This window comes from Haliaeetus albicilla, chromosome 6 (assembly GCF_947461875.1).
Source record: "Haliaeetus albicilla chromosome 6, bHalAlb1.1, whole genome shotgun sequence".
In the NCBI taxonomy this organism is placed as follows: Eukaryota; Metazoa; Chordata; class Aves; order Accipitriformes; family Accipitridae; genus Haliaeetus; species Haliaeetus albicilla.
The window spans coordinates 34,560,189-34,586,039 of record NC_091488.1 but is presented as its reverse complement, the minus strand read 5'-3'; the positions used below and the strand labels follow the sequence as shown (position 1 = coordinate 34,586,039).

General features: G+C 39.1%; 1 protein-coding gene across 3 annotated transcripts in view; it reads left to right on the top strand.

Annotated features, from left to right (window-relative positions):
• Positions 1–25,851, top strand: part of EPHA3 (EPH receptor A3) — a 235,566-nt gene that overhangs the window by 192,090 nt on the left and 17,625 nt on the right. For all 3 annotated transcript variants that reach the window (XM_069785513.1, XM_069785512.1, XM_069785514.1), the window contains 5 exons: positions 3,140–3,325; positions 8,722–8,783; positions 11,105–11,314; positions 21,785–21,934; positions 23,883–24,076. In XM_069785513.1, coding sequence (XP_069641614.1) covers positions 3,140–3,325; positions 8,722–8,783; positions 11,105–11,314; positions 21,785–21,934; positions 23,883–24,076 — 802 coding nt within the window. The remainder of the gene's footprint in view (positions 1–3,139; positions 3,326–8,721; positions 8,784–11,104; positions 11,315–21,784; positions 21,935–23,882; positions 24,077–25,851) is intronic.

Here is a 25,851-nt window from a genome sequence, read left to right as displayed (position 1 = left end):
GATGGATATTACCCATAACCTTTTCCTTCCCAAAAGTCAAACAAATATCAGATATACAATTCTGGTCAGAAGTGAAGGATTGATTGCTGGTCTGCTTGCTGAAATCATAGCTATAGTCTCCATTGACAGTAACTGAACAATACTTTTAAGAGGTTAGCTTGTTATAGCTTTTTGGGCCATTAAAACATAGAGAAAAGGGAATACAAAGCTGGACATTACAAGATTTAGTTCAAGCACTTTTTTTGCTTCCTTCTGTTTTCAAGATGTGCTTTGGTCTTCCTCTTTGTGGTGCTCTGACAGTATTGAGCTGGGGTTAGTATTTGAACTGAAGCCGTGTTTGTGCTTCGTAAAGTATACTAGTCATTTTGGCTTGCAGAGGTTGAATATTTTTAATTGAGAAGTCTGAACGGAACTCAACACCCATTAGTTACTAGTAATAGGTTTTACAGTTCATTTTCTGAGCTGCTTCCTGTCTTGGCAGCCTGAAATACAAATAATGTTAGAAACAATGGGTGTAATGTAAGTGCTATTTTAGTAATATATATGTATACAAGGGTATACCCTGTTTTTAATTTTTTTAGTTATTGAATTAATAGCACGGTACCATGACTTGTTAAGGGAGAAGCTGCTGCCCGAGCATTCGCGCACCAATCAAGGAGTCACCCACCCACACACACCACCCCAGGCTTTAACTGCTGGGTCCAGAGTCCCTTCACAGCGGGCGACTCCAGTGAGCCGATGGGTGCCCCTTCTGACTCCTCACACACAGACTCGCCCTCGGGTGCTGCTTCTTCCCTCCGGCTCCACCCTAGGTTGTCATTGCCCTATGACACATTTGTTCAGTTTGTTTGGTTAAATTGGCTGTCTAAAAGAGAAACTTCAGAAAATAAAGCTGAGAAGTGACCTCTGGAGGTCATTCAGTCCACACCTTTGCCCCAAACAAAACTTGTTAGGTACCGTTCTTGACAGATGCTTATTCTTTACAATTTCTAAGATAAAAGAGTTTATAGCCTTCCTAAAAAAATCTTTTGTACTGTCCAAGTGTCCTTACTGTTAGAATTTTTTTCCTGATCTGACCTTTATTGTAATTTGCAACTATTTGGTTTGCCTTTTATGTATAGAAAATGGAGTCGGTGTCCATCTTATTTATAACCATAATTTTGATAAGCCAAAACTATTGTCATGTCTCTCTTCTCATTCCTTGCTGTATATAAATAACACCAAATCCTTGAGCTTTGAACTTGAACACACAACCCTGACTTTTAAGATTCTGGTCATTGTTATTACTCCCTTTATCATTCCTGAACTGCAGTGCCACAGATGGGATATGGACTCTAATGCCCGCCATGCTGGTGGCAAGTTGATGAAAGAATAATTTCAATTTGCACATAAATGGGCTGAATGTAACATCTGAAATGTATCCCATGTGGTATCATATCTGAAGTCAATGGTGAATGGCTGTCAATCCATAACATGTTTCTGAGCATTAAATCTATGAAGAGCAACATGATTTAAATTTGCCTATTAAAATATGTGGGGTTTGGTAATTTTTAGTTTTCACAGATGTTGCTTAATGTAAACAATCAGCTGCAGAGATAAAGAAAGAATCATTGTGGGCAAGTGAGCTCCAAGAGCCTTTGCTCTTTAGAGGCGTAGTAATGCTATTGCATTTAGGATTATTACACGTTAAGTTGGGAAAAGGTCATATGTCAGCAGTATAATCACTCTTTCCGTGATGTTTCACTCACAAATAAAAACAAAATTCCCAGTTTGCATAAAAATGATGCCACCTAGATTTAGATTTTTAGGGTTTGTTTGTTTCCAAGTCAAACTTTCTATACAAGGCCACACGACAAAATATGGATATGAAGGGTTATTTATATTTAGATCTCATGTATGTTGACAAAAGAACCTGAATAGGCATGTATTATTGAAAAAAGAGTGTTAAAGCCCTCCAATAACACTCTCTAGTTTCTTGAAAGAAAAAAACCCCACACAACAAAACACAAAACAGAACACCTTTCTTTTCTTCTCTGTTCAGTAAAGTTTTTTCCTTGTCTCTAAATATAAATAATCATATAGTGCAATTCTTGTCATCATGTTTTTTGTATATTTTATCCATTCTCTGTTTTTATTGTATTTTTCATTATTTCAATTATTTTGTCATTAAAACAAGGAGACAAAAAGTTGCTACTGTAATTTTAACTGGCATGTTGTAAGTGCAGTTTATTATATCATATGAAATCTAAGATGGGGTGTTGTATAACTGAGAATCAAACGTCAGTTGCTGCTCAAATGTTTTTTAAGATACTGAAACTTCCTTATATGCTTTCTGTAATCAGTAGTTAAATACAGAAATTTTCAAGTGAGTATTTTCTTCCAGCAATTTTTCAACATATTTAATACTTGCTCATTTGAATGCTAAGATAATCTTCCCTGTGCACTCTTCTTGGATGTTACATAGCAAAGGAAAAACCACATTGTATAAAAGTAAACATGCAGTGATATCTGCTGTTTCCTGTTTAGGGATCTCAGACAATATACGGTGGGCAAAATATTAATGGTGGACTATCAGGTTCCATAGCCCCATAGTGACAGTATATATTTGCATGATTAGATCAATCTGAATAATGATTGAACAAAGACAATCTGTATGGCTTTCTTTTTTCTTTGTAGCTGTGTAGATAAATTCTTTTGTTAAGAATTATCTTGCTACTTTAATTGAAATAAGTAAAATAATTGGGAATTGGACTATGTCTGGTAGAAATGAAGAGTATAATGTTCACAAGGATGCATGACTATTCTGATACTTCTGTGTTAATCAGTTAGCCCTCCTACTATTGTCTCAAAGTGCAACAACTGAAACAAAAAGGGGATTTTCTGGTGACATTTATGCATTCCTCTGCTCTGCAGTCATCTGGATATGCAGTGTAAATAAGGGACATTGTCCAATTTGACAGCTGGAGAACCCAAGCATGGAAATGTTAAGTAGTTGTCTGAAGGCCTCCTTTGGAGCTCCGGTCTGTGGCCCACCAGTAAACATCACACTTCAGGGACTTTTGCTGAACGCTAAGTCTTCTTTCTTAAATCCCTGTGAAATAACTACATTTCATCTTTTGTCATTTTTCCACTTTTTTAGGGGAATTTGGAGAAGTGTGCAGTGGGCGCCTAAAGCTGCCGTCTAAAAAGGAAATTTCAGTGGCTATCAAAACCCTGAAAGTTGGCTACACAGAAAAACAGAGAAGGGACTTCCTGGGAGAAGCAAGCATCATGGGACAGTTTGACCACCCTAATATCATTCGATTAGAGGGAGTCGTCACTAAAAGTAAGATATGACGGGGGCATCTGTTTTGCATGGGAAGTGTCAGCGGAAGTGTCCCTTCCAACCTCAAGTATTCTGCGATATTTGCTGATCTTTCAAGGAAGAGCAAAAGCAAGTAAAAAAACTGAACCATCCATGTTTACACTCCGCAAACCCTTCCAGAAATGTTTATGTTACAACCCTGTCAATATGTACCAAATATCCTTCAAAAGTGAAACAGCAGAAACCCATAGCTTGGCTTTTGCAATGTATATTGTATTTCCTCAAAAGCAGGAAAAAAGTTACCCATGTGAAAGCACCAGCTAAACCCATGCTGATGGATCCAATGAAGAATGGTGTCGGAGGCAATTGCCCGCAGTGCAGCTGCAGGACCTTCACTGTCTTGCTGCTCTCAGGCTGCTGAGAACTTAGAAACAAGACCCTGGGTTGATGAGCTGGGAAAAAGTGGGGAATAAAAACAGTATGCTTGAAAAAAATACAGAGAACATGGAGAAAAAGGAGCATTTCTGAAGAACACTGCAGCTCAGTAATAAACTGGAAGTTTTAAGAAACTCCAGAGCTGCAAATTGCTACCAAGTGGCCAGGAGGCACTTCCTGATAATCTGTTAGGAGTCATGGAGTCTGATGTCATAAGGTTTCCTAATTGCACTGAAGCAGTATGTTCTGCTTTCAAGTAAATCATCAGATTTTATTATTAGCACAAATTAATGAACAACCTACCTGGCTACAGCAACTGATACGAGTAAATTAATAAGTCCAAATTTTCTCCTACATGGTTTTTGTGCAGGGAAAATATTCCATGTGGTATTCAGTATGTACCAGTATGAGGCATTTTAAAGATCCTGATCCTCCAGAATTTATACCTCTTAGTAAAAATCTCAAAAATAAAAATTGGGGGCTTTAAGCTGTCAGTAGTAAAATTGATTTTATTTCTTTGATAATATATATTTACTAATCAACATTTGCTAAGTCTGCCTTTGCGTGTTTTTGTTATGGGTTTGGTTTTGGGGTTGTTTTTTTTTTTTGTTAAAGCATATTTTTGTCTATGTTCATGATAATAAATCACCTTCTCTTTTTGAGACAAAAAAAGTAATTGAAACCTCCATCCACATGCGGTACCTTCCTGGAAAAGTAACATATTTGAAGAACCCTCTCCAGCTCCACTTTTGTTAAGATAACAGCAAGTTGTAACAGGCATTCCTGAACGGTGGTGTCACTTTTAGAGCTCCTACCCATCTTTCCCGTGGCAGCCACGGTAGCCTCCTCAAAACCACCCAGATCCTGCATGCTCTTCTCCTTATGAGCAGCTGATGGGATTTGGTGCTGGTGATGCTGCCTCATTTAGGCAAGTTCTGGCTTTCATTGCTTGTGCTGCTGATTGTCCTCTACCTTGAGGTAGAAAGGCAGAAATAGTTGGTAGTAGAAGAGAGAGGTTGCATGAAGTACCAAAACTGGCTTGTTCTGCAAGACGTAAATTCAGAGACTTCAGCTACACTTCCTAAATTGCCATTGCAGCATAAGGTGATAAATTTAATGAGTAGTTATTAAGTGGGAGATCAACAAGATTTTATATGAAGTATTCTTGAAAATATTTCAGGAATGCTCTGAGATTTTTCAGGGGAGTCGAAAAAATTGGTAGGGTATTTCCTAGTTCATCCTAGAGCACTGCTGGCAAAGCAGCTCCTTGCCATTTCAGTGAACTGCTTGGAATGTGCTGAGGACATTTCCAGTTTAACTGGGTAGAAGTATACCGAATACATTGCTGTTAAGTAGATGGTTTTAAGGAATCTTTTTTAAAAATTGTGTGATTCAAGGTTTCACAAACATAGAGAAGTAGGAAAGAATTTCATAGCTTACTGCAACAAATTATATGAAATACAAAAACCACAAGAATGTGTCTAAAAATAACTAGTGAAAGGTATGTAAAACCCTGTATGTTATGAAGAGACATAATTACAATAATAATGCTTTCTCTAGGTGTGATTCATGAAAGTCTGTTTTGCTGATTTAAATAACAAAGAAGTTATTCTTCAGCTTAGGTCTCGCAGTCCCATTAGGAAAGGGCTGCCAGGTCTGCCTGTATAAATCCAAGTTATCTCTTGCTTTTTAATGACACACACTCTGTACATTCAGAGTAAGATTTGCAGTCCCAAAATTACTTGAAACACCAGCATCAGTCTGTACACAGCTGAGCTAAAATCTATTTTGTTACATTTTGTATTCCTGTGGCACTTGAGAAAATAATTTAATTGCTGTGCACACAGGAATTTGTGCATTGCTTTTGAATGTGCATTACTAATTCTGTCTGTATTCTGTATAAGTGACTATTAGTAAGTTTGCTACTCAGCTGTATTCACAGCAGACTGCTGTCTGTTTCGGGGGGGTTGGGAGTGCCAGCTGCCTATCACGGTATGAGAGAGCAAGCTCTGAATATTCCCAGCTGAAGTCAATAAAAGCCTCAGGGATACAACACCCTCTCCAGATAGCTTGAATACAAGAGTTGAGAAAACTGCTCTGAACCTATTTGTATCCATTTTACTGGGTAAAATTATATGGCATAAATGCAAGTAAAGATAATAATTTAATTTCTTTAACATTCTGTAGGGTGATAGAAGGACAAGAAGGCTGTGGGGTTTGGGTTTTTTTAAACCAAACCAATATAGTGTAATAACAAATTAGCAAGTGCTCATATTTTTTAATGATAGCTATTAAATCACACTCAAAAGCGTTAGTTTATGTACAGTCAGTAGAGAGCCCGTGGAGTATTTGCTGGATCACTCTCAGTACAGGTAATGCATGATAAACAGGCAATACAATCTTTTCTTCATTAACCAAATTCTTTTTGACAGGCGGCCCTTAGCTATGATCTAGCTTTTCATACTAAGCAGATCTCTGAAGCAACTCCTAATAACTGCAGTTGTCACAATCCCTACAACAGGACCATTTGGTATGAGAGGTTCTCAAGCTGGGGTGGCTCTGGTTTGCCAGTGGGACAACCCACTGGCAGTACGAAGGAGGTGCACCCACCAGATAAGACTTCAGTCCTTTGCTCCAGCGCACAGTTGTTGCCCTGCTTCACATTGATTTCTGTTCTGCCTTTTCCTGCCGCGACACCGGTCTCCTGGGCACGCTGTAGGCAGTAGTCTTAATAACCAGCGCACATGTTCTGCCTAGTTTACTAATAATTTACAGCAATTTGTAGCCTGTTAGTATAATAAATTTCGGCAACACTGTTGACACAAGTTGTTATCGTGTATAAACGGCTGTGCTTTGATAAATGAATGCAGAATGTTCTTTTAAAAGTGCACCGTGTTGCTTCAGAGCATATGCTTCTTATTATGGACATATTTCCAACTGAACAAGAATGAAACCCTGCACTTGGGGATTTCTGCGTATGGGTGAGCAAGGCAGGAAGATGCTCTCAATAATTTGAAAAACATATCTTCTTACTCTAATTTCAGTCTTCTGATGTGTCATAAAATTGACTGAGTTTATACAGAAACCAGGCAACTGTCTCCTGGTTTCAAAGTACGTGGATTTATTGTAGAAATTTTTGGATAGCCCTACTGGTGTGCTGCCCTTTACTTGAAAGATCCAGCAGCGTTTTCTCCGTATTATCAGAAATGCCTTTGGTTAATGTTATACACACGGTGTAAGTTAGGTACTTTTCCTTGCACTGCATATTTCTTGGTAACAAGAGTAAGGAAGCAACAGAAATCATTTTGAGGTTTTACATCATTAGGTCTTTTATCTGTACTATATCCTATATAATTCAAGATTAATGTTTTGGATAAAGAGTTTGTTCCTACTAGTTAATGGATGACAGAGTCGATTACCCATTAGCGTGATTCCCACAGTATAACACATCATTTGCACAGCAGAAAGAAAATATTTTAACCTATTAATCCATGCAAAGAGGACAAAGGATTTTCTTTTTATTATATTAAACTCATTCTTTGTAATCAATATTTCTCTTCTAAGAATTTCTATTTGGTAGAAGTTGTATTTTCTGAAAAACAAAAAAAGAAGTTGTTACCATTTACTTTGCTTTTTTAATGGCTTTCTTGCTTTTAATTATACTGGGTACCTCTTTCAAGCCTCATGCTGTTTAATTTTAAAAGCTAAAATATCACCGTGCCTGCTATACAATATGCAGGCCTTTGTCATGCTTTTATGGTCAGATGCCTTCCTGTATTATATGTGAAATAATAATTCATCTCTTTAAATAACTTCATGCTCTTACCCACCTCTCACTCTACCACAAAGAGAAAATAAACAAAGCTTTAGAAAATATTATGAAATAATAAAATCCATATGATGGTAAAATATTAGCAGGGCAATGACCTTTGTCTGGAAACTTCACCGTCATCACATTAATTTTTGCATTTATTTCTCTCCAACATGTCAGAGTTGCATATGAAATCTTGGTTATGTTACAAAAATACCTTAGGGTAGAAAGAATGGTTTCACAAACTGATCTGAATCTGCACATACAAGTTTTGAAAGATATTAGAGGCTTTTCAAGGATGCAGGGCTGTTTTTTCAGAGCATGCTGCTGCCCCGTGGATGCAGCGTGTTTGGCTCCCAGCTAAGGCGTGCTTGGCAGGAGGGGAGGTTCGTGTTATCGGCAATCCCGCCACAGAGGGAGGCAGGACTGCCTGGAAAGAGGGCTAACCCCCAACAGTGGAAGGTGGCTGTGTTACAGCTCTGCTTCTCTTTCCAATGCCCTGTATTACTTTTATTCTGCACTTTCCCTTCCATCTCTATCCCCACCCCAACGTTTTCCTCAGCTTATACTAGGAAAATACTGAAGCTCTACTATTTAAATGCATTGTAAATGCCCTCCTGAGGGAGAGGATTTTGCTATTGCCTCCATGTAAACTATTTGATCTCTCCTTTACCGTAGTATCTGAGGAACATACTGACTGTGCCTACGTGGTAGAGCACCGCTCCACAGTCCTTGCACCTCCGTTGTGCAGACCAGGGCACCTCTGGAGAGAAACTGCAGCTCCCTCCCAGAGGGGGCCTGGGGACAAATACATGCCAGAATACACCTACTTCATTGCATAAATTCAGCGATTATGTGAATGATCATATTCAGCAGTGATGGATAAGACACCGTATACTGAATGCACAGGATGCTTCACTTTGTTTCTTGGGACTTGAGCTGTTAAAAATCGTATCAGTATATGCTGAAATGACTGTTATTTCTGTTGATGTCAGTGAAATCACAATTATGTTGTGGACAGAGCTGGTTTTGCCCATGCATCTTTTGCTTTCTTTCTAAATGTAAAATTATCCTTGGGATTTGGAAGATTTGGGCACATTTCTGAAATGCCTGTTTTTACTGATCATTATGTATTCCTTTTAAATGCCTGACCCCTGTAATATATTTGCAGGTAAACCAGTTATGATTGTTACTGAATATATGGAAAATGGTTCCTTGGACAGCTTCCTACGGGTAAGTGCAATAGAGAACTACGTGGTGCAAGACTGGCTCTTGTTCTGAATTTGTCATGAATTTGCTGCCACTGTACGCTAATCCATCATCAGCTCTTGTTGCTTGATATTTCATTATTTCCATCCGGGTTTGTGTGCATTGTGATGTGCTCAGAAAGCCAGGTAGGTGTCTCCTAGTCCATTTTGACTGCTTGCAGCAAGTATTATTCCAAAATGAAGAACACTTTTGTTTTATTAGTATGTCACATCAATAAAAAAAAACAAACTAAAACAAAACAGCATTCTGGCACACAAAAATGGAAATTGTTTTTCTGAGGGCTGAATTATTACCGTAACGCAGTTGTGCTTATTGGTTGGCAGCCTGTATGTCTTACCAAGCAATTGCAAAAGTGAACAGATTTGTGGAAATTTTATCAGTAAACCAATAGTATTGAGCCAAGAGCCGTTTCCCTAAATATGAAAAGTTTAGGGAATAACCCCATGCCTGAGGGTGTTTGAAATGTTTTGCTAGCAAACTTTATTGGCCTATTTTCTTTCCCCAATCTTAGACATACTAATACTGTTGTTGATTTATCTTTGTTTTCTGTCAAAGTTGGTAGTGAGCCTAAAAAAATGTGAACGCTCCCTGTGTCACCAAGATTTACTTGTGGCAAAACAAGAAGTACAGCAGAAATGAAATCCCATCTGAGGGGAAACACTAGTTTAATTTTAATTTGTTAGGGCAAACTCAGCCATGGATGGGAGACTGCTTTGGTTCTGCCACAGTTGAATGACATTATCCCCCAAATTCATAACACTCAACTAGATGTTTAACCCCGAAAAGGGATATATCGTCAACCTTGGTTTCAGTATGTACTATATATGTTATGATGTTCACTGGAGCATGTAAAGTATGTATAAATAATGTGTCAGTATTTCTGAATGAAATATATCTGTACTGAACTATACACATATTGTTTAGGCTGAAAATCCTTGAAGAAAGCTCTGAGGAAAGGAGAATAATTTCTGACTGTACAAAACAGTTGTTCAGCTTGTTCGTTCATTTGAGTGTGGGGTTTGGGGGGGGGGGTTACTACTGTTTTGTGGAAACATAGATAAGAACCTTGTGACTCATTAATATCACAGGCAACTCAGGCCATGTAACCCTTTTTATAAATGTCTTTTAAAACTAGTTAGTTTCCTTTCCCCATTGCCATTGAAAGGCTCTGAATGTCTCATTCCTTTCATGGTTAGAAACCTTCTGATTTCTAGCTAAATCTTTTGCAGGGTCTATATAGATCCTCTTGTGTTGGGTCTAGTTAAAGAAGGTTTCATAACAGGGAACTGTTGAGGGTCTTCCGTAATAATGAATTTCTTCGTGAGGGGGAATACTGAGAGGCTATTTAAGCATCCACTGTGACATATATTTGTCTCATGTTTACAGTGCTAATATTGCCCCTAAGTATATTAATCAAAAATGAAATGAATGCAATCAGTCTTGCAGACTGATTCATGTGAGCTCACCCCACATGGCAGAGCCAGCTCCCATGTATTTAATAAAATTCTGGAAGAAGCAGCAGGAAGAGCTGGAGAGCTGCCCATGATGATACATTTACAGCACTGGGGGATCCATTTGAGAGCAGCACTAGGACGTCCTGTTGTCCTGTCCTCTATGTATCCGTTTATCAGTATCAAAGCTAGATGTTAACAAACAGCACTAGTAAGAGCTGGGAGATTTGAAACATGTGTCTAGAAGTAGACAATTAGAAATATATGCAACTATTCGTTTCTAAGCTAAGTCACAATGTGTTTAGGTGATTTTTGTGTTCCTGAAGTTGAAAATTTTGAGGAATGAGTTTAAATTTAATGGAATTTGAAAGCCACTGAATCAGATCAGCATTTGCTTTTGTTAAAAAAATGCTTGTGTAATAGAAAGCTTTCATTAGTCCATTGGGTCAGGCTGGGATTTTCATTAACAATTCCTATGGCCTTTCAGGGAAGTTGAGCAGCTCTTTCCCTAATGTCCTGACACTCCAGTCTCATGAATACACACAACTTAGATTTACGTACTGCTTTCACACAGGTCCCATCTAGGAAATTAAAATTCTGATGACAGCAAGGATGGGGAAAATGCATTTTTATCTGAATTGAAAATCTGTCGCCTTCCCTTGGCTGATTGGGAGATTATCCTCCGCAGATCAAAGTAGTTCCATGTGTGGCATTTAAATCGTGACCCCTGACTCACGAGCTGTTCAGCTGAGGAGCTTCCAGGGTCTTTATCAAAAATTCTGTGCAAGGAGGAACATGTCATTTCAGAGATTGTTCATTTCAAATGTTTTCCAGAAACATGATGCCCAGTTCACAGTCATCCAGCTAGTAGGCATGCTTCGAGGGATCGCATCTGGCATGAAATATTTGTCAGATATGGGTTACGTCCATCGAGATCTAGCTGCTCGTAATATCCTCATCAATAGTAACTTGGTATGCAAAGTCTCAGATTTTGGTCTCTCTCGTGTACTGGAAGATGACCCAGAAGCTGCTTACACCACAAGGGTGAGTTTCTGTGTTTGTTTATCCTTTTAAAATTCTTGTTGGTTGTGGCAAAGTTAAACTGAAATCTGAGGGAGTCCCTGAGGCTTATACTCTGTATTGCAGAGACCATCCAGTCTTGCATGCCCAGACATGTTCAATAAACCATATGCTTATCACAGCTATTTTTTAATCCATGTCTCAGAGAAGATAAAAGGCAAAAAAATATGGTTTCTGTTGGTAGATTATTTTTCTTAAAGTATGCAAAATTCATGGTTCAGTTTCTTTCTGCTGGGTGTGTAAAGGAGTGAATACCACAATTAAGGCCTCAGTTGATTTGGCACACAATAACGTAAGACTTCATGTGTGCCTTGAGCAGGTTTTGTTACACTGCTGATTTAGCTCCCACCCGCTAAAAAAAATCCTACCCAGCAATAATTTGTCTGAGTGGAGCATACCAATATCACTGTTCTGCAAGGGTGTATCAGTTATACCTGCTGTTGTACCCTTAACTGAGTAAAAACTTGAGTAAAACAACAAAAAAAAGATATCTTGCTTAATAATGTAATAAGCCTCCTGTACTTTCTCCTTCTTACATCATATATACAAAGTGGTACCTGTCTTTTGGAGATGTAATGATATCAAGGAGGAGACTTACTTCTGACTGTTTTGTCCTGAGATAGAGAAGCTTTTAGCAGATTGGGGACTGCCCATAGTGTCAGCTGCTGCTTGTTTCTTTTCTGGATTTCATCCTGCTTGAAAAGCTACCTGGAAGCTACACTGTTGACTTAGAGCCTTAGCAAAGCCACAGTGTCTTCTAAATACAGCTTTGCTGCACATCTTGTTCTCAGTTGAATAAGACTTCTGTTTTATTGTGGAAACCTTGAAGGCATATATTTAGCTTTGTGTATGTAGTTATTACACTGGGATGTCTGGTTGTTGACTTTGATCCTATTGCAAGTGGATTTTATTAACTTCAGAAAAAATGGCATTCATATCCCGTATCTTAGGTGAAATTTGCAGTGATGCCTAGTAATCGTCGCCACTTCACTGTACAAACCCGATTAGAGTAGAATGTAACAGCAAAATCTTAATGTGGGTTTTCTAGGGCTTCCTTCATTCCTGATCACTGACAGGAGCAATTAATTATTGTGGTAGTTGTGCATGCTATCTTCTTCTTGATTGAAATAAAATAACATGTGACAAATGAGTAAAGAAAACCTAGCTGTTTTCTTAAACATTATATATACATTATATACACATACATTAATAGATATGTATTTATCAATCGTACCTTCATAACTTACCAGGCATAAAGACTCTATTTTTCACTTGACCTTTCAGTGCTTTCTTTGACCTCTGATAAGCTTTGGCATGTTGTTAGAAATATGCAGTATATACCACTTCAGAAAACTGTCTGCAGAGATCTCTCATAGTTAATGTAAAGAGACATTAGTAGGAGAAAGCAGTTTTCATGCTCAGTATAGGTTCAGCATTCATAAGTAAATATTAATATAATGCAAGAGTTCCTCGAGAGCAAATTGTCTGTAGTTCAGCCAGAGGTGTATTGCCATGTCAGATATGCTTGTCTGCCCTCTTCTTAAAAACTCCTGTGAAAGTAATGGGTGTTACTGTCCCTGAGGTAAACAGTTTTAGGTATAGTATTTATCTAGTCTCATATTTAACCTGCCTCCCCCAGGATGTACTTTTGCAAGCTAAGGCAATTACTCTGTGTCCCAACACCACTTCCCATAGGCAGGTGATCTATCTCCCCTTTAAAGCAGCTGCTTACATGCATGGAGATTGCTGTCATCTTCACGCGCATCCCTCCATTCTTTTATTTTTTAAGCAATTTTTCCAAACTTACTGTTATCGCTAGTCTCCTTCAGATTCTTTTCAACTTAACTACATTTTCCTTAAACGTGAAGCCCAAAACGAGATACTAATCCCCAGCACCAAGCATAGCATATTTGTCTCATTATTCTTACACATGCCCTTTCTGTTAATATCTCCACGGATGAGAAGTCTCTATTCCTCTTCCCACCCCCAGCATGGTTGGCTCGTGCTCTTCTGCTTAGACACATACCTCTGCCAGGTTTTGAAGTTCAATTGTCTTATTCCAAAAATCATCTGGGCATGCAAACTAATCTATAATTTAGTAATGGCATTTTGTGTACTCGCATTAAGAGCAGAAGATACCTTTAAGTCCTAGTTAACTTAGATGAAAAGGTTGTATAGGGAGGAAAAATTAGCTCCCCATCAAACTGCATAGCACACAGCTTTATAAGGGAAGCACACTTCCCTGAAAATGGAGAGTACATCAGTGACTTATATCTGCGGGTGTCTAGGACAAACCAAGGCGTCGGTGTTTCTGGCCAGTGTTACATGTGAATTTCCTATGGCCAACTGCAGTGTTGATTTTTTTTTTCTTCCTCTCCTTCTGCCACCTATTTTCTAAGCCTACCTGCCTATTTACATTTAGGTAGTGAAATCAGATGGAAAGAAACTATTTTGTGAAGTGTAATCATCTGTGTTCAGTAAACTCCATCTGGCCTTTATGGTGTATATGCAAACTGCTGCAGGAAGATGCTCAGATAATTAAAACCTTCAAATACAACCTAGGACAAATCTGATTTCCTTCAAAAGTAGTTGTTGAATATACCTCTGCCCCATCTTGACTCTGAGAGAAAGACAAGGCTATCTGCTCTTCATCTTTTTGCTCAAGTTTCCTTTGAAGTGAATCTTGTATACATGTCCAGGTAGTGTGTCCCTGGAGTGTATTTGATCCTCAGCTTAAAAAACTGGGGAGCACAAGTGTGAATCAGATCTGCAGTCCACTGGTGGAAAGCTGGTCAGTTCATGTTCCTGCTGCTTAGTCATATCTCAAAACACGGGACCATTTCGTAGGCTACTCCTAGTGCGTTTTGCAAGCACTAATTCTAGAGTTATGGAATTGTAGAATAGTTTGGGTTGGAAGGGAACTTTAAAGGTCATCTAGTCCAACCCCCCTGCAATGAGCAGGGACATCTTCCACTAGATCACGTTGCTCAGAGCCCCACACAACCTGGCCTTGAATGTTTCCAGAGATGGGGCATCCACCACCACCTCTCTGGGCAACCTGTTCCAGTGTTTCACCACCCTCATTGTAAAACATTTCTTCCTTATATCTAGTCTGAATCTACCCTCTGTTAGTTTAAAACCATTACCCCTTGTCCTATTGGTACTGGCCCTACCAAAGAGTCTCTCTCTGTCTTTCTTATAAGCCCCCTTTAAGTACTGAAAGGCTGCAATAAGGTCTCTGTGGAGCCTTCTCTTCTCCAGGCTGAACAACCCCAACTCTCTCAGCCTTTCCTCATAGGAGAGGTGTTCTACCCCTCTAATAGTTTTTGTGGCCCTCCTCTGGACCTGCTCCAGCAGGTCCATGTCTTTCATGCGCTGAGGACCCCAGAACTGGACACAGTACTGCAGGTGGGGTCTCACCAGAGCACAGCAAAGGGGCAGAATCACCTCCCTCGACCTGCTGGCCAAGCTTCTCTTGATGCAGCCCAGGATACAGCTGGCTTTCTGGGCTGTGAAAGTACATTGGCAGCTCATTTCCAGCTTTTCATCCACCAGTACCCCCCATATGACAAAACCAAGACAAAAATAGTGCCACTTTTTAAAATAATGGCATCATCCCAAACAATTTCATGCCCTTACAACTAAAGGATGAAAACTACTCAGTAAGATCTTTCAAAAGAGGCATCCAAATTATATTATGTTATTAAATCCAAATTATAACCGCAATTCCAAACATTCAAACAGTAAAGAGTGCATATTATATTAATGGGTAGAGAGTTTTGCCTCCCTTCCACTGCTTCCCACTCCCAGTTCTCTATTTAGTATCAGTGGTACTAGGGAAATTTATAGAGTTAGCTGCAAAGATAGATGTTTTATCTATTTAGTCTCCTCTTTTACCTCTATTTTCTGCCTGTAAATGTCAAAGCCTGAGAACGATTCCATTGCTTTAATTCATCATTGCAATTCAGGATTGGTCTGCCCCCAAGAAGCCCAGTCAGCCCTTCAGGCTTTCAATGCACACCACTGACTAGGTGAAATTTTATGTTGTTCTGTTCTCAGCAGCTGTGTCTGAAGCTTTGCATAAAGAATATGAATGTGTATCCTTTTATATATCAATTATGTATGTATCCCTTTATATATTAATACATAATCTGTGATATTCATGCTATTGTACAAGAGCTCAGAAAGATAATGTGAAGATCACAGATGCATATGTGAAATACAGGGAATCAGGAGTTGTAAGAAAACTTTGCTACCTGACAGGGTCATTTTTTACCTCCTGAATTATTGTCACTGACTCGATACCACAAAAGCCTTTGGCAACCTGTGGTCTGCCTGCTTACAGAAGCAGAAGCCAGCATGTGAATCAGGCTGACTGGTTTTTTTTTTTACAGAGTCTTTGTGCCAGAGGGGATGTACTGTAATTATCTACATTCTCCGTACCTATTCACTTTTAATTGAAAGGCCAAGACTGTATTAAAATTATCATTGTCAAATTGATCTTTATTATTCTTATTATTTTTAGATGTCTGTATGACAAGTGGGTGGACTAATGATACAGTATGAACTGGAAGTAAATTTAAGCCATCACACGTGTAGAGGGACTGTAATTACATCTCTCAAAAGCATAATATTTGGGTAATCAGTAGATAAACTTTGACTGTTTAAGCGCATAGCTGGATACACCACTGATGTTCGTGGCATTTCAATGTAAAACACTGTCCAGTTATTATATTTGCATGGATAACTTCTCATTAAAACTACATCACTTCAAAAAATACTGTGCTTTGATAGCAAGTATTCTGGTAGCCTGTGCCCCCACGTAACAGTGCTGGAGCAGGGAGTGCATGGCAAGGCACTGCTCCATTGTGTGCCACAGGGAAGGGCGCAGAGGTCCTCCTGCACACGTTATTGCAGCTGGTGCTTGACAGAAATTTGTCGTGGTTCGTTTGTTTCCGATATATGCAAAAACATGGTAATACAGTTTGAGTGTATTGAAGGGAGTGCTAAAAAAGGAAACAAAACCCCACAAATTCTCTTGCCTGATAACTGCAAGGGACAGAAACAGTGTTCTGTTATAATTTACCACTCAAGAAGGAGATAATGTAAAGATAAAAATATTAATTAGTAATGGATGAACAAGTAGCATCGGGTAATTTTCAGGTGCTTAAGAGGGTAAGTCAGGCTCATCTCATTCACATGAAACTATCTTGTTCTGTACCAGTAAGATATCTCCTGAACTAGCCTAAGTCATCATGTAATGAATTAATGTCAGGCTTTTACCTTCAGGTTTTCCTGTGAAGTTCTTCTAATAATTCTGTTAGAATCCATTTTTCTTGATTCTCCTCTCCCCAGGCCTGTGGCTTAGGTGCCTGTGGCAGTCACCCTGTAACAGATTATAAATCAGAATATTGGAATGGGTTATGAAGGCCTGGAAACAGCTGCCTTGTGCTGGAGTGCCAGACGTGCTAGAAATAAATTGAGGACTTCATTGACTTTAGATGAATTATGCTGAATGGCCAGATACTGTAGGAATCACAGCTCCATCTAGAGCAGATAAAACTTTCGGTTACTGCTGGCTCACTAATTTCAAACCCCGAGAGTGGTTCTCTGATGTAGACTGCCTGGGATTTTGAGCTGCAATAACAAACTCCTACAATTTCTAATACTAATGCTTTCTTTCTACTCAAATCCAGGCAGCTTATTTGGCTTCATGACGAGCATGCCCTTAAAGGGAGACCATGACAAAAATGTATAAAACTTGTATTTATCTTCAGAAAATAATCAGTAAATATATTACTAGTGGCTATTGATGCATGCACACATAGATTTCTCTTTATAAGCCTGTGTCAAATAAATCTGGGCAAACCTTTTTCCTAGGCATATCTATAATGATTTTTCATTTTACCAAGTTTGTCTAACATGTCCAGTCCCAGTAGTACTAATTTTGAAGGGTAGGAGCCCAGTAATACCAGCCAATAATACTAGAATTTCAGATTTTCGAGTGGAAGGTAAGCAACAGAGATAGCAGATAAAGAAGATTAAATTGCATGAAAGCCTAATGGACATACAGTACATAATTTAAAAAAAAACAACAGGTAGGATTTCTTAGCACTTTCATCACAGCAGTTTACAGAGCAGGTATCATGATACACTTTTTAAATATCAGGAGACTGGGGAAAGGGGGTAAAAAACCAAGAGAAGAGTAAAGAAACAAGCATGGGAGCTTAGTTTTCCCAGCTCCAGCTCTGTGGTCTAGGAGCAAGTGTTTGTTTTAATTTATGCAAAAGTAAATTATGTAAGATATCTTTTGTTCCTGGCAAAAGATATTGCAAAGAATATCCTGATTTCTGGCAAAGCAGATATGTGATATGTGTTCCGATGAGGTCTGTATTTCTCAAAAATGGTGGAGAGAAGTGAAAAGGGATTTTCTAATGCTGAATGATCATGGAATTTCAAAGTAGACTTTTTGAATTACAGCAAGCCTTATAATTTTCAAAGCTAATAGCAATAGAAAACCATGCATTTAGTTTGAAATGACTTCTCAGATTTTCTGTATATATTGATATTTGGACATCTGCTAAAATGTGAATGTTGCATAATCCTTTGGGGGAAATTGTTTTTGTGCTAAAATGCTTATTTGTCTAAAAAATATTTACCAGAACTTTGTTTTTTTGCTGTTCTTGCTCTTAAATTATTCAAAAAACAAGTCAACAAAGTCCCCTTTTAAATACAAAGAAAAGATTGACATTTTTATGACAAATTAGGGAGCAGAATAACAAAATTGTAGTTTTACTCTCTATTCAGTGGCAGTTGATTTCTTTTTTAGCTACATTTTAATGCTCTCCTTATTTTACACTCATTTATGGTAATGCTACATGTATCTGTAGGCTTGTATAGAGTTACAGCTGAGACTTAGCAAAGAAATTTGTTTCCTTGTAATAGAATCTAGGTTGATGTGCCTTCATTTTTCACTAAAACAAAGCCAGAAGAACTTTGTTTTATTGAGTTTATAATCTTCCTTACCCTGCGATAAAGCAGTTCCCAAATGTTAAGAGACTAATTAATGTCATTTTGTGTAAATGTGTTTCTCCAATTGTATAACTGACTTTTTCCATAAGATTATAAAGGTAAAGACCTTCTATCAAATACGATATTTCCTGCCCTTGCCTAAAGTGCTCAAGTTCTAGCCACGAGCACATTTCTCCATGTGACATCTGGCAATTATTTCTCTAGGGTTCTGCAAGAAGAGCTCCATTTTCGTATCTTAACATGAAATTTAGAAAGTGCGCCTGACGCCACCTGTGGAAATTCCGATTTTTTTAGAGTCATATTCTGAAAACGCCAAAATGATACTTCTGTGTTTCACAGAACCAGCCACTACGCTGATGCGAGAAGAACAACATAACTACTCCCTGCCTTGAGGGCTTTCCTATGTGGCACGTCGCAGGTGTACGTTCTGCCCTCCCTCTATTGAAAAAGTAGCCGTAGCAATTGCTGGAGAATGAGGCCGGGCCTGGCTAGGTTTCCACGAGCCCACTGACAATGCCTCAGAGATCTCTTTCGGATCGGATGGCACAGGAGGTCTCTTTCCCAGCAGCGCCGAGGCCTCCGGGCACAAGGGGAGGGCTCGGCAGGGGTGAGGGGAGGCTTGGGCCTTGCCTGGGCTGGCAGTGCTACCCAGGAAGCAACCAGGATCTACAAGAAGCTATCAGGCGCCGCAAGGCTCGACAGTTCCCTCTTTTACATCTCCTCCTGGCCAGGAATTTGAAACGTTTCGTCTCGAACGGAACACCAGCGTTGGTCTGGCTTGGTCCCTGCTGGACACGCTGACCTGTGGGAGCGCTGGCAGGGGGATGGAGCTCGGAAGCCCCCACCCGCCGTGGGGCGGGCTGGTGGCCCCTCAGGCCTGGGCTGCAGCCGCCCCGCAAGCTGCACGTTCATTTCCAGGCGCGGGCCACAGGGTTGGGTTTGATCTGTAGAAGTCCTCCGCGGTTCACGTCTCGGGTGGCGCGGAGGCGGTTCCGTCCTGGCGGTTGAGGTGGGCGGCAGGTCTGTGCTGGCAGGGCTGGCGTCCTCAGCCCGGGCCCCCCCAGCCCGCTCCTCTGTGCTGGCGGGCAGCAGTCAGGCAGCCGGGCCTGGCCGCTGCGCTGCGAGTCCGCGCGGTTTTGCAGGCGACTTCTGAGCCTGTGGGACGAGCGGGAGACGTTTGAGTAGGAAGCTCTTTCTCTTCGCGGTGGTGGGGTTTTGTTTGTGTAAATTTAGGATATGGCTTTCCCCCAGCATTGACGTTCTTTATTGGAAATCAAAGTTCACTCTACTAGTATGCGTAGAAAAAACATTGGAAAGGCGGGATTGGTTTCTTTATCATCCCCACATCTAAAAGCGTAAGTGGATTTGTTGTGGAAACACTGGGACACAGGAGAGCTTTCCTCGTTTCTTGGCTGTGTCTTGGACTCCCTGAGGGACCCTAGACATTTGTAAAGGGGGTATAATATTGCTTATCAATAGAGTATGAGGAAAAAAAAAAATCACTTTTGTGTTCTCAGTACTGTTACAGAGCAGCACTGGGAACTGTGAATAAACTTCTAATGAATAGAAAATACAGTGTACTTTTTGAGACTAAAGAACATCATCTTATAGATTTTGAAGAGAGAGATATCAGGCTCTCCGGTCTGGCTTCTGTGATGAAACAGTGGTTTCAAATACTGCTATTTATTTCTATTAGTTGGTCCACAAGTATTGTCAAAATTCAGTGTTTACCTAATTTTAAGGGTAGTGTGTGAAGTGGAGGTTTGTCTTTTGCTTAAGGTAGGGAGTCTGCTAAATAGGACGGGATCTGTAAAATTTGTATACCAAGATAGATTCCCTCTCTGACCTTTGCCAAGCCTCTAAGACAAATCTAGTGACATTTTAGAGGTCTAAATTGTAGCCTCAGGCAGGCCTGCCTCTGTTGCTTATATTTAATCTCATTTGCGCAGTATTTGCCATGAAACTGCAGATGCTTAGGCTCCAGTGTATTTAGGCTGTATTTAGGTTTCCAGTTAACACTAATGTCCACATTTCTATTGTTATCCAAGTTAGTTAATCTAAAGCTGGTGAGCGTATGGCTACCCTCAGTGCAGGTACACTTTATGGAAGTGTAGGCAGAGCGTTAATATCTTTACATTTTATTTCTTGCTGGTTATTCGGTGGAAATAAGACCAATCCCTTCCCATGCAGGTTATTGTGAGGATAGATGTATGACTGTAGTATAATGGGGGTTGCAGAGGTACCTCAAATAGCTAGTCTAGTGTGAAATCTTCAGAATATATCCCTGTACGTGTTGTGCATCCCTGGAACTGGAAACAACTTCAAACTCTCACAGTTTTCTGTATTCAAATATATTCACTCCCAAATTACCTTAACTAACAAGTTTTGCACTGCTATCTTTTAGAACTTTGTTTTATCATGTGTGACTCGCAAATCAGTCTTAAAAACCTGTGCAAAGCTGGAACCATTGGAAATTGTCTCTTTCCTCTAATTCTCATCTCGCAGAAACTCAGCCTGAGGCTGCTTGTGTGGCTTTTACTCATTTGACCTATGGCACCAAGTGGTGGCCGTAATCAGAGAGGGATGTTCCCCTAACTGCAATATTAATTGTAATGGTAGCTTTAATCCTTTTCAAGTTTACATCATTTATTGATGGCTTGTTTCTCTTGTGACTGTAAAAAATGTTTAAGACCACTTCCCCAGATGACATTTTTGCACTCTCCCCTCTGCACAGATGCCCCCATCTGAATCTGTCTTTCTGTGACTGTCTCTGAGCGCTTTGGGATGGGAAATTTGTCCATATGGTCCCACTCACTGCCCTGTGGAATTGGAGGGTTGGCATTACCGAAAGAGACCAACATCATGGCCACTCATTTTCCTTGAATGTCCTGGAAAACATGGGATGAAAACATGGTGAAACCATGCAGGTTCCACACAAACAGGGAATTCACTTGAAATGCCTGACAAATAGCCACATCCAGCCCTCCCGTGCTGTGCAAAGGGATCTAGGATACAAACAAGGACCTCGTACTACCTTTTTCATCCTTAATGCTGTATGACTGTCCTATGAGTTTCCAAACATTTTATAACTGAAAATCAACCATACTTAACTTACCATTTATTATTATCTGTGCATATTATGGTACACATAAAAATGTATGTGTGCATATATGTATATATATATGTACATGCTTACAGTAGATTTTGCATTATAATGTGTTTTACTCTCTATAGTGTACAAGATGCTTTCATGACAAATGGTAATAGCATTTTCCAGCTTATGCTGGGTTTTACACCAATAGAATGATAATTGAGAATCTCAGACATAAAATAATCAATCATGAAAAATGATATTCATTGTATTACAGTCAAATGGACTGGTTTATTTTGTTTCACTCCTAGGGGGGCAAGATTCCTATCCGATGGACATCACCAGAAGCCATTGCGTATCGGAAGTTCACATCAGCCAGTGACGCATGGAGCTATGGGATTGTTCTCTGGGAGGTGATGTCTTATGGAGAGAGACCATACTGGGAGATGTCCAACCAGGATGTGAGTATATTGTTATCTGAGTTATGTTCTCAAATAAAGGATCAAGCTGTGAAAGGAAGCGAAGCATAATGAAACCAGGTGGCTCCGAGTTTTTGATGTTGACATTGAATAAGATATAAAAATGAAAATCTCAAAATCTCCCTGGTCAAGTAAAAGTTCTAATGAACTTAAAAAAAAGCCAACAACTTTATAGCAGGGTATTTTGGACCTCTGAAGGAACATATTAGAGAATTTTATCATGCTGGTGGTTTTCTGTAGGATGATTCAAACAATTCCACTGCAATGAGGTCATTGCCTTTTACATTCCTTAGCTTATTGTTAGAAAACTCTCCCAAATTTCCGATGATCCCCTTTGGTTCCAATTGTATAATATTCTGTAGAAGTTTTCTGTAAATGTCAAATGCACAGAATAAATTGTTCTTGGCTCTTGTGAAAAAGAGAAGCAAAGCATTTCTACCAAGAGTTTAAAGAAACCAAAATACTTCTGGAAGTAATCAACGGGTAAAATAGAGAAGTAGAGTGATCTGATTAGAAGACTTCCAATACAGGCTTCTTTGCAACATTAGTAAACTATCCAAGCCTGCAATCCAAATGATTAATGGATCTCTCCCAGTATTTTTCTAAGCAGCATAACGTTTCCCCAAATAAGATTTTTATTATATCTGTTTCTGTTCTTTTTCTGTTGTCTTATTAATCCTAGATTTATTCCACATGAGTTACTTATGAACCAAATTTTCTTAGGTACAGTCAGTAACACAAATGGATTTTCCAAGGGGTTGGTATATATTGTTACTAGCACTAAATTAAAAAGTCAGTAACATAGTTGTAGTCAGACATTTTCTATACTACTTTATGTTAAACAAGAAAAAAGAGAAGAAAACTTATTTTCAAATGAGTACCTCTGGTTCACAAGTCTCTGCAAAAAACTATATATTTCTTTTAATTAGTCATGAACGTTTTTTCTATTGTTTGTGGAGATTAATGAATCATTACGTAGGCTGATATACTAGTAGAATGCCTTTAATAACATCACATTAAAATCAGAAACAGAAGAATTAACCTATTTATATGCCTCTGCTTCATGGCTGCTTAAACCATGGACTGTTTTCCTATCCCTGTTCTGATTCGGAGTAGTTTGTCCTGCTTTTGAATTAACTGATCCACATTAAAAAAAAAAAGATTAACAGAATATGGCTTTATAATTTTCTCCTTAGAATACATTGGGGTTTTATTCATGGTGCAATAGATGCTGTAGGACTGATCAAGAGGTATTCTACTCTAGTGAAAGTGTTCTATTAAAAAACTTCATAAGAGTGTAAATTCTAGGCATTTTTTTTTTTGTCAATCTAGAAAAATTATAGACAATCTAGACAAATTTTGTCAATCTAGACAAATGATAAAAGAATTGGGCCTGCACTGCCCAGTAGGAAGTGTACCATTATCTTCGTGCTAAGTTTTAAAAATATTTTCTGGCACTGTGAGATCATCCACAAGACCTTCTATCTATCAGTTCAGGATATCCCGTGAGAGGATAGGTTGGTTTTGTGCCCAGTGCAGTGTCCACTAGAGAGTGTGGAAAGCATGTGTTGCTAAGGGTGATCAGACGACAGATATTCAAGACCTTTTGAAGTTTGGCATAGTTAAGCAAGCACCTTACTAACTGTAGCTATTGTTTATGGATTTAGTTCAATCAAGTGTGACTTTTGGAGATCCTTTCTAGACTCTCACCTTCCTCAAAGTCACATACTGTATCTTAACTCCCCTTTATGTATGCCTAATTTACTGCCTGGTTTACTTTGCAGATAAACCAGCGGCATTGCATGACAAGACAATTAGTGAATAAACACATTTGTTTAAACACAGAATGTCCATGTTAATGTGGTTCACAGAACTGATAAAAAACAAGTTAAGTGCCTTTAAGTTTTCAAAAACTTTTATCCTTGTGCAGGTGATTAAGGCTGTTGATGAAGGGTACCGCTTGCCACCTCCTATGGACTGCCCAGCTGCCTTGTATCAGCTGATGCTGGACTGTTGGCAGAAAGACAGAAACAACAGACCCAAGTTTGAGCAGATTGTCAGCATCCTGGATAAACTGATCCGTAATCCCAGCAGTCTGAAAATAATCACCAATGCGGCAGCAAGGTGACATATTAGATCTTACATTGCATATAAATAAATGTCTTTGATTTCTTCATCTTCCATAATTAGAATTTGTTTACTTTTGTTCACCCACTTCTTAAACTTTCAACTGCAGCTCTTTGTAATCTTGAAAGCTAGAGAAATCTTCCTAACTATCCCTTTGGGAGAAAGATTTTATTATTATTGTTGTTGTTGTTGTTGTTATGATTATTATTATTACTGTTATTACTGTTATTTTTATTAATGATTTGCTATTATTTATTCAGATTGTGAAAAGCTGTTATGCTAGGGTTATGAAACCCATTGTAAGATTGAGCAGAGGTTTGTGAGAAAAACACAGACGGGACAGTTGGCCATCATGTGATCTTCCTTTTCCTTCTGACCTTAGGTGGTATTTTAAGCACTTAGTGTTTCATAGGTTACAGCCATTGTTCCTAAGTATCTTCCTTAATTGGGTCCAAACACATATCTTACATTCTTATGCTCCACTCTGACAAGTCACCTTAACTTTAATCATATGAATAATCTTTTTGGTTTCAGTAGGAATCACAAACTGAAATGCACTTACATTCCTTGTTAGATCAATGCCTTAACTAGGAATTAATTTTCAACCTGTGCAATATTCCTAATTGCATTAAAAACAATCATTTATAATCCCGGTTATTCAATGCGCTCTGGAACTTCACTATGATGAGTTAGGAGTCATCTCATTGAGGGAGGGTAACTGAAGAGTGTGTTGACACCTAAGGGCATAATGAGGATGTGGTGAGAGAAGAGCTTTGGTTAAGTAGAGTTTAAGTGAACTGGTTTATATAATGCACAAAATATTATACTCTTACTGCAGTGACATAAAAGATGTAAAATTACTTTTAGCATGAATGCTAATGCAAAATCCTCTGTCCACAAAGCAGGCAGAGTCAGGGAGAAATGCACACTGCTCCTCTGCTTCTTCAGACCCAGGTCTTGGAGGGTGTTTTGGTGGGCAAGAGATCAGAGTCTGACACAAGGCAAGCTTCAAAAAGGGACACAGCAAAACTTTTCTTTCAGCCCTTTACTAGTAACATGGCACACTTCTCGCCACAGCAATCAAATGGGAAGGCACAGAAGGGAAAGGGAGCTAAGGCAGTCAGAAGAACCACATCGATACTGTAGCCTGCTGTGCAGGTGACATGGACCTTGCCTCCTTTTTGCTGGCCGGTGGCATTGTGTTGCATCCTGAGCTAGAGGCTGGCCATTCTAATTACCTCCTACTGCCACTCCAGAGATGTGAAAAAGCAAGCAGAGATGGGAGGAGGAAGGCAGCCATACTAATGGGCTTTGTTTCTAAAAATAGATAATGACAGAAGACTGCTTGCATAGTATTTATGTTTCAATAATTTAATTGGTGAGCATTTAACACATAGTAAACCAACACACTTACAAAAGCAATTATTTCTGTTACCTGCCAGGTAACAGAAAACAAAAAAAAAAACCCAAAGTTTTTGGGAAAAAACCCAACTGTTTAAACACTACCTTCTCAGTCAAGCACATTTCTTCTAAACATCTTGCACCTCTATTTGGCAACTGATTGGTGCAAATAATTATTTTGTAGGGACATACTGCAGTAATCTGCTGAATAGGGGAGTTGGGAATCATGACTGTCATGTTTTGGTTTGGGGATTTGATTGTAGAAACCAGTGCTGCATATTTTGCATTCCAAACAGAAGCAAAATGTTCCTGTTTACTGTCCTTCCAATTAGGGAGTTGAACCACAGCAGAGCTGAAAACAATGTTGAACA